Genomic DNA, 12467 nt, shown 5'->3' with positions numbered 1-12467 from the left:
CTCCAAAAAGGGATACATTGACCACTTTGAACAGACCAGACCATTTCGATTTGAGCTTCCCTGGAAACAATTTGAGCCGTGAGTTGAAGAGAAAAGCCAAATCACCCAACTTGAACTCCCTTTTCAAGATCTTTTTGTCGTGGACGAACTTAATCCTTTCTTTGTATACAACTGCACTTTCATATGCATGGAAACAAAATTCCTCCATTTCATTGAGTTGTGTTAACCTCAAATTGCAGCTTCAGCTCAGTCCAAGTTCAACCTCTTTAAAGCCCATATGGCTTTGTGCTCCAGTTCAACAGGTAGATAACAAGCCTTGCCGAAGAATAACCAATAAGGAGAAGTGCCAATAGGAGTTTTGTGTGCCGTGTGGTATGCCCACAATGCGTCATCTAGCTTCCTTGACCAATCGGTCTTGTTTGCATTAAAAATCTTTGCTAGAATGTTCTTTATCACCCGGTTGGAAACTTCAACTGGGCCACTAGATTGGGGATGATAAGATGTGGCCACCTTATGCTTGATGCCATATTTCTCTAGTAGCCCCGTGAAAGCCTTGTTACAGAAATGTGACCCACCATTACTAAGATTGGCTCTAGGAGTGCCAAACAGCGTGAATATGTTTTTATTTAAGAATGTGGTCACACTCCTTGCCTCGTTGTTTGGTAAGGCTATTGCTTCAACCCATTTGGACACATAGTCCATAGCCACAAGATATATTTCATACCACACGAGCTTACAAAGGGGCCCATAAAATCAATTCCCTACACATCAAAGATCTCTATCTCTAACACAAAGTGCATTAGCATTTCATGCCTCTTGGATATTGATCCTTACCTTTGGCATTGGTCACAAGCCTTGACCATTTGATTGGCATCATGATAAATCAACAGCCAATAATAACCACATTCAAGAACCTTTGCCGCCGTTCGATTGCCCCCATGGTGACCCCCGACCGGTGAGTCATGGCATGCCTTTAGAATTGGCATAATCTCCTCTTCTGGAACACACTTTTGGATGTTGTTATCAGCACAAACACGAAACAAGAATGGTTCTTCCCAATAGTATTTCCGACAATCTCTCAAAAACTTCTTCTTCTGATAGGATTCCAATCCATCCGGAATAAGGTCACTAACCAAGTAGTTAGCAATATCGACATCCCAAGGAGCAAAAGTGCTAGATAATGCCAATATGTGTTCATCCGGGAAAGTATCATTGATTTCAAGATCTCCCTTTGGTCTCCCTGCCTTTTCAAGCCTTGATAAATGATCCGCCACTTGATTTTCCATCACTTTTCTATCTTTTACTTTGAAGTCAAACTCTTGCAATAACAGGACCCACCGAATCAACCTAGGTTTTGCATCCTTCTTTGACATAAGATAGCGAAGAGCACCATGATCTGTGTACACTATCACCTTGGATCCCAACAAGTAAGCCTGGAATTTCTCAAAGGCATAGACAATGGCAAGAAGTTCTTGCTTAGTCACCATATAATTCATTTGCGCTCCATTGAGTGTCTTGCTTGCATAATAGACCGGGTGAAGAACCTTGTTGTGACGTTGGTCAAGCACTGCTCCAATAGCTACACCATTAGCGTCACACATGAGTTCGAATGGAAGAGACCAACCGGGTGTGACAATAATAGTTGCCGTGGTGAGCTTTTGTTTCAATTCTTCAAAGGGTTTGAGCATTTCTCGTCAAACACAAATTTTGCATCTTTCTCAAGGAGTTTGCGCATAGGATTTGCAATCTTGGAAAAATCCTTGATGAAATGCCTATAAAATCCGGCATGCCCCAAGAAACTTCGGACACCTTTAACTGAAGTAGGTAGAGGAAGCTTGGAAATGATCTCGATCTTTTCCCGGTCAACCTCAATGCCATGTTTTGAAATTTTATGCCCCAATACAATGCCTTCATCCACCATGAAATGACATTTCTCCAAGTTAAGCACAAGGTTGGTCTCCTCACATCTCTTGAGCATTTGTCTAAGAATATTTAGACAATGCTCAAAAGAGTCACCTACCACCAAAAAACCATCCATAAAAACCTCAAGAAAATCCTCCACCATGTCAGAGAAGATGGACATCATGCATCTTTGAAAAGTAGACAGAGCGTTGCACAAACCAAACGACATCCGGCTAAAGGCAAAAGTTCCATAAGGGCAAGTGAATGTTGTCTCTCTTGGTCCTCTAATGCTATGTTGATTTGGTTGTAACCGGAATATCCATCAAGAAAGCAATAGAATGACCTTCCCGCTAGCCGATCAAGCATTTGACCAATAAAAGGCATAGGGAAATGGTCTTTGCACATGGCACTATTGAGCTTTCGATAATCCATGCACACCCTCCATCCAGTCACCGTTCTTGTTTGGATGAGCTCATTTTTATCATTTTCAATCACGGTCATGCCTCCCTTTTTGGCACAAATTGCATTGGGCTCATCTAAGAACTATCAGCAATGGGGTAGACTACCCTAGCATCCAACCACTTGATGATTTCTTTCTTTAACACCTCTTACATGGACGAGTTCAACCGTCGTTGGTGCTCCACACTTGGTTTAATCTCATTCTCCAATTGGATCTTGTGTTCGCAAATTTCGGCAGGAATCCCTTGGATGTCCGCAATTGTCCATTCAATAGCTTGCCTATGCTCTTTCAAGACATACAACAATTGTTCTACCTGCACATCATTCAACAAAGAAGAAACGATTACCAGTAAAGTATCATTTGAGCCAAGAAATTTATACCTCAAGTGTTGTGGAAGTGGTTTGTGCTCTAGTTGTTGTGGCTCAATAATAGAAGGCTTTGCGGGAGGAGTAACTCTATTCTCCAAGTCGAGAGAGATCTTTGCCGGAGCATAAGTGTAGGACTCAATCCCCTCCAATGCATTGACCGATTCCATATACCCATCCATATCTTCACCATCAAAGTTCACCAAAATAGCCGCCAACGCCTCACCGAGGCATTGTTCTTCCATCTTCATTTCAACCTCATCTTCCAATACATCAACAACATCAATTACCGAGATGGTTTCATATTCATGTGGTAGTTTTATATCCTTTCTTGCTTGGAATGTAACCTCTTCATCATTCACATGGAATTTGATCTCATTCCATTCCGAATCCATTAGTGCTCTTCCTGTGTCAAGGAATGGTCTTCCCAAATGATAGGGATATCTTTGTCAACCGCACAATCAAGGATTACGAAATCGGGGGTAAATGAAACTTTCCCACTTTAACAAGCACATCATCGACGATTCCCACCAGTCTCTTTATGGAACGATCATCCATTTGCAATCTCATACTTGTGGGCCTTGGCATACCTATCCCTACTTGCTTGTAAATGGCAAGAGGCATTAAGTTGATGCTAGCCCTATTATCACAAAGGGCTCTTGCAAAATCATGTGCCCTAATAGTACATGGAATAGTAAAAGCTTTCGGGTCTTCTTTCTTTTGAACGGTGGATGTTGCAATGATGGAACTAACAGGGTGAGTCACATTCACCACTTCATTCTTGGTGGTTCTCTTCTTGGTAATCAAGTCTTTCAAATATTTGGCAAAACCTGACATCTCTTGAAATGCTTCCACAAATGGAATATTCACTGATAATTTCTTAAAAATGTCATAGAACTTTTCGAGTTTGCTATCATCAACCTTCCTAGCAAGGCTTTGAGGGATTGGAGGAGGAGGTCTAGGAATAGGTGGTAGTGTTTTTGGTGTCTCTTTTACCTTTCCCAATTTCGTTCTTGCACTTTCAACTCTTCCGGAACCTTTTCCATTTCAGCAATACTTGGCTCTTCAACCTCAACCTCATGTTTGGACTCTTTTACTTCAACCACTTGTTCAATCCCTCCTTGTAGTACCTTCCCACTCTGAGTAGTAATTGCCATGATATGAGAAGTTGGACCACTCCCACTACCCTTTGGGTTTGCAATTGTGTCACTTGGAAGTGTCCCTTTTTGCTTCGGATTTTATTCCCTAGAGAGGTCTCTCATTTGCATCTCTAATTTTTGAATGGATGTGGTATGAGAGCTAACAAGCTCGTTCATATTCCTTATAGAAGTGTCGGACTTCTCTTGATTTTGCAATACCCGTTCAAGCATGCTTTCCAACTTGGAATCACTCTAGGAACCTTGATTTGAATATTGACCCTTTGGAGGAACATAAGGGTTTGAACTCCAATTTGAGAAGTTGTTTTTTTTTTTTGTTCCAATTTCCTTGATGTGAGCTACCTTGGTCATTTCTCCACTGTTGGTTGCCTTGCCCTTGCAGGTTAGGCCTCCATTGATTTTGTTGTCCTTGACCTTGGTAATGCTGCCTTTGATAACCTCTTTGAGAGTTGTTGACATAGTTTTCCTCCTCAAAGTCTTCATTTGATATGGGTTGCACATCCTCTACCATATTTACCTTCTTTGTTTGGCTTTCGGTGAACATCTTTGTCAACACATTGACATTTGTGGCAAGCCCTGCGATCACTTGATCTCTCTTGATTTTCCTTGATTATGGTGGTCAAGGAAGGAGAATCATATGCAATTCCAGCTGTGGTGTCCTCTGAGTGCCAAGCTTGATTATGCTTTGCCTTTTTTTCAAGTATTTGTGTGACCCTTGCGAATGATTTGTCCATAAAAGATCCATCAGTTGCATTCTTGGCTATAGATTGGTTCATAGGATCTAAACCTATGTAGAATTTATCCAACAAGATAGAATCTGGAAAACCATGATTGAAAGACCTCACCAAATTTAACTTGAATCGATCCCATGCCTCATGTAGGTGTTCTCCCGATACTTGCTTGAAAAAGAAAATTTTATCGTAGAGATCAGACTTCTTACTTTGCGGGAAATATTTAGCTAAGAATGCTCGGACAAGTTCAGGCCAATAATGAATGGAGTTTGGTGGCATATTTTGAAGCCATTTCCTTGCGTCCCCAGCTAGTGAGTACTTGAACACCCTTAACCTAGGGCATCATCAGAGACGTTCTTCTACTTATGCATCTTACACACACCCAAGAAGTTTCTAAGATATTGTGTCGGATCATCATCAGTGGAATTCTTAAAAAACCCCTCCGCTTTGAGCATAAGGATTAAACCATGTTCCGCCTTGAAAGTTGTAGCACCAACAACCGGAGGTACCATAACATTTGTATCCTCAATGTACTAATCTATGTCCACAAAGGGATTTTCTTCCATTTGTTCCCTATTGGTTCTTCATATTCAACCATGTTTTCCTATCAACACCAAGCAAAATAATCAAAGTGTGATGGAATAGAATAAGACGTAAAGTAAAGCACACACTAATTAGTAATTTCAAAACCGTATTCCCCAGCAACGACGCCAAAATTTGATACGCCCAAATTACACTTTAATTAAATAGTGTAAGGCGGTCGGTGTCAAATATAATAATCCAACAAGGTTGGGGTCGAATCCCACAGGGAATAGGCGTGAAAAGGTTACTCGAGTAGTGTGTTACTTGACTTAAGTCGTAATTCTATTTGGTTAATTGTAACAAGAGTATGATATGATTGTGATTTGAAGAAAGAACTAATTGTAACGTTGAGAATGTAAATAATTTGATTAAGGAAACCAAGGTTATGTCCTCTACAATAGAATGTAATTCTATCGATGTTAATATGATATATTTCTAATGGAAGGTTCTTTAGATATGCAAATGATGTCTAAATGACTACCCAATATTTTCCAATAGTTGGGTAGTATTTTCTCTTTATGACTTTTCCAAATATAAAAGAGTTGCAATTAAGAAGAATCAATATATGCCAAATAAAACCCACTTATTCCTAAGCAATTCTATTAAACAAGGTTTAAAGCCTCGAGTCTTTGATATTTACTTCTACCAAATTCTAACTCACTTTTCCAAGTAAAGAAAGTGTGACGACCCGACCAGTCGTCTCATGAGTTACCACTTTGTTTCCCCCATTTCTGCTTCTAATTTCTTTGTATGATGGTTCTATATGTGATCAGGTTGATTGGTTAGGGTTCGGAAAGGATTTGGTAAGGTTTGAGACACTTAGTCTCTTTTAAGAAAAGTTAAGTTGGAAAAGTTAACCGGATATTGACTTATGTTAGAGGGCTTAGATGTGAGTTCCGATGGTTCGGTTAGCTTCGGGAGGTAACTTGGGACTTGGGAGTGTGATCGGAATGGGTTTTGGAGGTTCGAAGTAGGTTTAGGCTTGAATTGGCGAAGTTGAGATTTTGGCGATTTCTGGTTGGTAGGCGAGATTTTGATATAGGGGTCAAAATGGAATTCCGAGAGTTGCAGTAGTTCTGTTGGGTCATTTGGGATGTGTGTGCAAATTTTCGGGTCATTCAAACGTGGTTTGGTTGGATTTTTGATCAAAAGCGGAATTTGGAAATTTTTAGAAAGTTTGGCTTGAATCCGATGTGTTTTGGGTGATTTGAAGATCGGAACAAGTTTGGATAAGGTATTAGGATATGTTTGTGCTTTTGGTTGAGGTCCCGGGGGGCCTCAGAGTGATTTCGGATGGTTAATAGAGAAGTTGGATTTTGGTTGCAGTTGCTGAATTTGCTGCTTCTGATATTTTCGCACCTGCGGACAGGACCGCAGGTGCGACACCACACGTGCGGGAGAGGAGCCGTAGAAGCGGATTTTTGAGGATTTTCCAGGAACCACAGATGCGGCGTGGGACCGCACCAGCGGAGTCGCAGGTGCGAAAGGCTGAGCGCAGAAGCAGCAGTGGGCTCTCAAGTGAAGGACCGCAGAAGCGGCGGTTTGGCCGCAAATGCGGTACCGTAGAAGCGGCGATTCGGCTGCATATGCGGTACCGAAGAAGAGGTCAAAGGATCGGAGATGTGAAAATCCCTGGCTAGAAGGTATATATTGTCTTCTTCGCAAAATTTTGCTAAGTTCATCATTTTGAAGACGGGAAAGAGGTTAAGGCATAGGATTTCAAGGGGAATCAAAGGATATCAGTTGGGTAAGTTCCCTAAGCTTATTTATTTGGGTTTAAGGTCATTTATCCATTGTTTAATCATGGTTTTAGTGAAGATTAAGGAAGAAAATTGGGGATTAGGGCTTGAGTTTAAGAAGCCTTTAAATGGGGATTTGGGGGGTCATTTGGACTCCGATTTCAGTATTCTTGTTATGTATAGACTCGTGGGAGGATACAGATTCCGTTAATATAAAAATTACCAAATTTCGAGATGTGGGCTCGGGGGTCGGGTATTGGTAATTTCGGGATTTGTGCCATTAATTAATTGTTTTCGCTTGGGCTTCATTCCCTTGACAAAGGTGAGTGGTGGTTAGATTCGAGATATTGGTTAGATTCGATGTGAGTGGAGGCCGGTCGGGGGGCAAAGGTGTCGCGGTGTAGTATTTTCACCGGTTTGAGGTAACTAACCATTATAAATATGGAACTAAGGGTACAAACCCCGGTATTTGACTTGTTTTGATAAATGCAGTAACGCACATGCTAGGTGACGAATGCGTGGGCGTGCACCGGTAGGGATTGTGACTTGGTCCATCCCGTAGCGATTATTAAGCGGCGTATTTGATTTAGAACCTTATGATATTCCGTACTTTAGCTATTTATACTATATTATGGGCTGCATGTCGTGTTTGGGGCCTTGTGCCGACCTGTTGAGACCCTTAGGGGCATTTTTACTGTTTTTCCTCACTTTACTTGTTGAAAGCTTATCCTCAGTCATGTTTTACCTGTTTAAATGTTTAAAACTGGTTTTATCACTCCACTTCTAACTGTGAGGACTATTTGGGCTGAGTTCCCTAATTTCTATTGTTGTGCCGAGAGGCTGTGAGGTTAATGGATGAGAGAGGTTGAGAACCTAATAGTGAGGATATTATATGTATATATACATTATGGATCGGGCTGCAAGGCGCAGCGATACATATATGGATCGAGCTACATGCCGTAGCGACATATATATTGGATCGAGCTGCACGCCGCATCGATATATATATTGGATCGGGTTGCATGCCGCAAAGATATGACATTTGGGCTGTAGGAGCCCTTCCAAAGTCTGCACACCCCCAGTGAGCGTAGTCGATTGTAAATTATGGATCGGGCTGCATGCTGCAGCGATTACTATGATTTCTATTATTATGAGATATTAAGGAGCCGAGTGCTGAGAGTGAGTACTGAGTGGCGAGAGTACGAGTGATAGAGAGGCTGCCCTAGGGGCCATATTCTGAGTGATTCCTTGCCCGAGGGGCCCTGTTATGATGTTTTCACTGATGTCACTCTTCTTTTAAAATAAGCCTCTGTTGAAAAATTGCTAAGTATATGATTTCAAGTATTTAAACTGAAATTGAAGATTTTATGATGAAACTGGTTTTAAACTATTGAGTTGATCTGTTATTCTGTCATTTAGTAAATTATATGATTTTAACTGCTAGTTACTGCTTTCAGACCTTATTTACTTTAGCTACTTACTGAGTTGGCATACTCACGTTACTCCCTGCACTTTGTGTGCAGATCCAGGTGCCCGAGCGAAGAGTGAGAGTCCCCAGCATTGTCAGAGTTTCTCGGAGAATGCAAGGTAGCTGGATGGCGTCCGCAGCCCTGATTTCTTCCTCTTATCCTTGTTTTCTCGCATTTTAGACTTGTTATGTCTTAGACAATCAGATTTTTATATTTAGAGGCTCTAGACTTCATGACACCAGATGTTTGGGCTGTGTTGTCTTATGTTTTATTGGTTTTCGCATTATATTAGCCGTTTTAAATACTTCTTATGAAAATTGGTATTTAAACCTATGTTGGAAAGATGGTTTTATAAAAGAGACTTGATATGATTTATGGTTGGGTTTGCTTTCCTAGTAATGTGATAGGCGCCATCACGACCGGGTATTTGAGGTCGTGACAAGTTGGTATCAGAGCCTAGGTTACATAGGTCTCGCGAGTCATGAGCTGGTTTAGTAGAGTCTCGCGGATCGGTACGGAGACATCTATATTTATACTAGAGAGGCTACAGAACCTTTAGGAAAATTCTTCATATTGTTGAAATTCTTGTCATGTGAACTTGTTGACCCGAATACTAAACTTTTATTATTCCATTCTCTCACAAATGGTGAGGACACGTGCTACCAGGCAGGGTGGACGACCACCAGTTCCACCAGTTTGGGCCACTAGAGGCCGAAAACACGGTCGAGGCCGTGGTAGGGGCAGAGTAGCTAGGGCATCACCTACAAATCCACTAGTTGCCCCAGCTCAGGATCAAGTCCTAGTTATGGATGATATAGCAGCACCAGCTCAAGCACCAGCTGTGCCCATTGTGATTCCAGGCCTTCAGGAGGCTTTAGCTCAGATCTTATCAGTGTGTACCGGTTTAGCTCAGGCAGTTCAGTTACTACGGCCGCAGCTACTTCTCAGGCCGGGGGAGGCGCCCAAACTCCTGTTGCTCGTACACCTAAGTAGGTTGTGTAGGGACTCCAAACACCGGGGGCACCTCCAGCCCAACCGATTGCATGAACTCAGGAGTTTGTAGTACCAGTTATGCCGAACGACGAGCAGCGTTGACTTGTGAGGTTTGGTAGACTCCAGCCTCTGATCTTCAGCTATGTAGAGGTCAATGATGCCTTGGGTTTCTTGGATAAGTTCCAGAGGATGCTTCGTACGGCGGGGATCCTAGAGACTAGTGGTTTAGCTTTTACCACCTTTTAGTTTTCCAGGGCTGCCTTCACTTGGTAGGAGGCGTATGAGAGGCGTAGGCCTGTTGGTGCAGCGCCCTTTACTTGGAAGAAGTTCTCTGTTCTCTTTCTAGAGAAGTATGTGCCACAGTCTCGTCGAGAGGAGTTGCGCAGGCAGTTTGAGTATTTGCATCAAGGAGAGATGATTGTGACACAATATAAAATGCGGTTCTACGAGTTAGCCCGTCATGCAATTTGGTTGGTTCCCACAGATCGAGAGAGGATTATGAGGTTTGTTGATGGTCTCACATATCAACTTTGGATTCTCATGACTAGGGAGAGGGTGACAGGTGCTACTTTCGAGGAGGTTGTTGACATCGCCCGTGAGATTAAGTCGGTTCGCCGCCAGGAGCGAGAGGAGAGGGAGGCCAAGAGGCCTCGGGGATCTAGTAGCTTTAGTGGTGCTCCTTCAAGGGGTCAGTTCCAACGGGGCAGAGGCCGTCCCTTTAGACAGGCTCATTCATCTAACCCAGGGTATCGTGGGGCATCATCAGGTCATGGTTGCCACAGTTCTCATCAGGCCCACTCATCACTTAGTGCCCTCCTAGCCCAGAGTCCATTCTGTGCTCCATCACTGTAGGGTTCTTCCATGCCAGGCCCTTCTACTGGTCATTCTGGTGCTAGGGGTTCCCTTCAGTCCCCATCTCTAACACCAAGGAGTTCTTATGAGTGTAGAGAGTTTGGGCATATGAGGAGGTAGTGCCCTCGTCTTTATGATGATCAGTCTCAGTAGAGGGGTTAGCCCTCGACTTCTGCTCTAGTTACTTCACCACCCGCCCAGCCAGCTAGGGGTGGAGGTCAGTCAGCCAGGGGTCAGCCTAGAGGGGGAGGTCGATCAGCTGGTGGTCAGGCCCATTTCTATGCTCTCCCAGGTAGATTAGATGCTGCTGCTTTAAATGCCGTGATTTTAGGTATTGTTTCAGTCTGCCACAGAGATGCCTCTGTATTATTTGATCCTGGTTCCACCTTTTCTTATGTGTCATCATACTTTGCCTGTTATCTGGATATACCCCGTGAGTCTTTTGTTTCATCTATTCATGTATCTACTTCAGTGGGCGATACCGTTGTCGTAGACCGTATGTAATGGTCATGTGTGGTGACTATTGGGGGTCTGGAGACCCGTGTGGATATTTTATTATTGTGTACGGTGGATTTCGATGTCATTTAAGGCATGGATTGGCTATCTTCGTGTCGTGCTATTCTGGACTGTCATGCTAAGACAGTCACATTGGCTATACTGGGTGTGCCACGGATCAAGTGGCGAGGTATGACTGATTATGTTCCTAGTAGAGTGATCTCATTCTTGAAAGCCCAGCGTATGGTTGGGAAGGTTTGTCTTTCGTGTCTAGCCTTTGTGAGGGATGTCGGTGCTGAGGCTCCCAGTATTGATTCTGTTCCAGTTGTGAAGAATTTTCCCGATGTGTTTCCTGCGGACCTTTCAATCATGCCACCGGATAGGGATATTGATTTTGGTATTGACCTAGTGCTGGGAACTCAGCACATTTCTATTCCTCTATATCGTATGGCACCAACGGAGTTGAAGGAATTAAAGAAGTAGCTTCAGGAACTCCTCGATAAAGGGTTCATTCGACCTAGTGTGTCACCTTGGGGTGCGACGGTTATATTTGTGAAGAAGAAGGATGGAACTATGAGGATATGCATTGATTATAGACAATTGAACAAAGTAACAATTAAGAACAAGTATCCTTTGCCTCGCATTGATGATTTATTCGACCAGCTTTAGGGAGCGAGAGTGTTCTCCAAGATTGATCTCCGTTGAGGTTATCACCAGTTGAAAATTAGGGACATGGATATTCTCAAAAAAGCTTTAAGGACCCGATATGGTCATTATGAGTTCTTGGTGATGTCATTTGGGTTGACCATTGCCCCAGAAACGTTCATACATTTGATGAACAACGTGTTCCAGACTTATCTCGATTCGTTTGTCATATTCTTCATTGATGATATTCGGGTGTATTCGCGTAGTCAGGAGGAGCACGCGGAGCATTTGAGAGTTGTGTTGTAGAGATTGAGGGGGGATAAGCTTTATGCAAAATTCTCAAAGTGTGAGTTTTGGCTCAGTTCAGTGGCTTTCTTAGGGCACGTGGTGTCCGGCGAGGGTATTCAGGTTGATCCGAAGAAGATAGAGGTGGTTCAGAGTTGGCCCAGACCGTCCTCAGCCATAGAGATTCGTATCTTTCTTGGTTTGGTAGACTATTATTGCCGATTTGTTCAGGGATTCTCATCTATCGCATCGCCCTTGACCAAGTTGACTCATAAGGGTGCTTCATTTGTATGGTCGGACAAGTGTGAGGAGAGCTTTCAGAAGCTCAAGACAGCTTTGACCATAACTCCAGTATTAGTTTTGCCATCAGCTTCAGGTTCATATACCGTGTATTGTGATGCTTCGAGAGTTGGCATTGGTTGTGTTTTGATGCAGGAGGGTGGAGTTACTTCTTATGCTTCTCGTCAGTTGAAGCCCCATAAGAAAAACTACCCCGTTCATGATTTGGAGTTGGCTGCCATAGTTCACACGTTGAAAATTTGGAGGCATTACTTGTATGGTGTGGTGAGGTGTTTACTGATCATCGTAGCCTCCAGCAGTTGTTCAAGCAGAAGGATCTCAATTTGAGGCAACGAAGGTGGTTGGAATTGCTTAAGGATTATGATATCACTATATTGTACCATCCGGGGAAGGCCAATGTGGTGACCGATGCTTTGAACCGAAAGGCGGTGACTATGGGGAGTTTGCCATATATTCCAGTTAGGGAGAAACCTCTTGCAGTTGATGTGCAGG

General features: G+C 43.0%; 1 protein-coding gene across 1 annotated transcript; it reads right to left on the bottom strand.

Moving 5' to 3' along the window:
- Positions 1 to 246: 246 nt before the first annotated feature.
- Positions 247 to 702, bottom strand: LOC142170403 (uncharacterized). The gene has a single exon (XM_075232303.1). The coding sequence runs from the start codon at positions 700 to 702 to the stop codon at positions 247 to 249; it is 456 nt and encodes a 151-aa protein (XP_075088404.1).
- Between the last annotated feature and the right edge of the window lie 11765 nt (positions 703 to 12467).

This window comes from Nicotiana tabacum, chromosome 16 (assembly GCF_000715075.1).
Source record: "Nicotiana tabacum cultivar K326 chromosome 16, ASM71507v2, whole genome shotgun sequence".
Lineage (NCBI taxonomy): Eukaryota > Viridiplantae > Streptophyta > Magnoliopsida > Solanales > Solanaceae > Nicotiana > Nicotiana tabacum.
The sequence above is the reverse complement of the archived record's forward strand: the minus strand, read 5'-3'. Positions and strand labels throughout refer to the sequence as shown.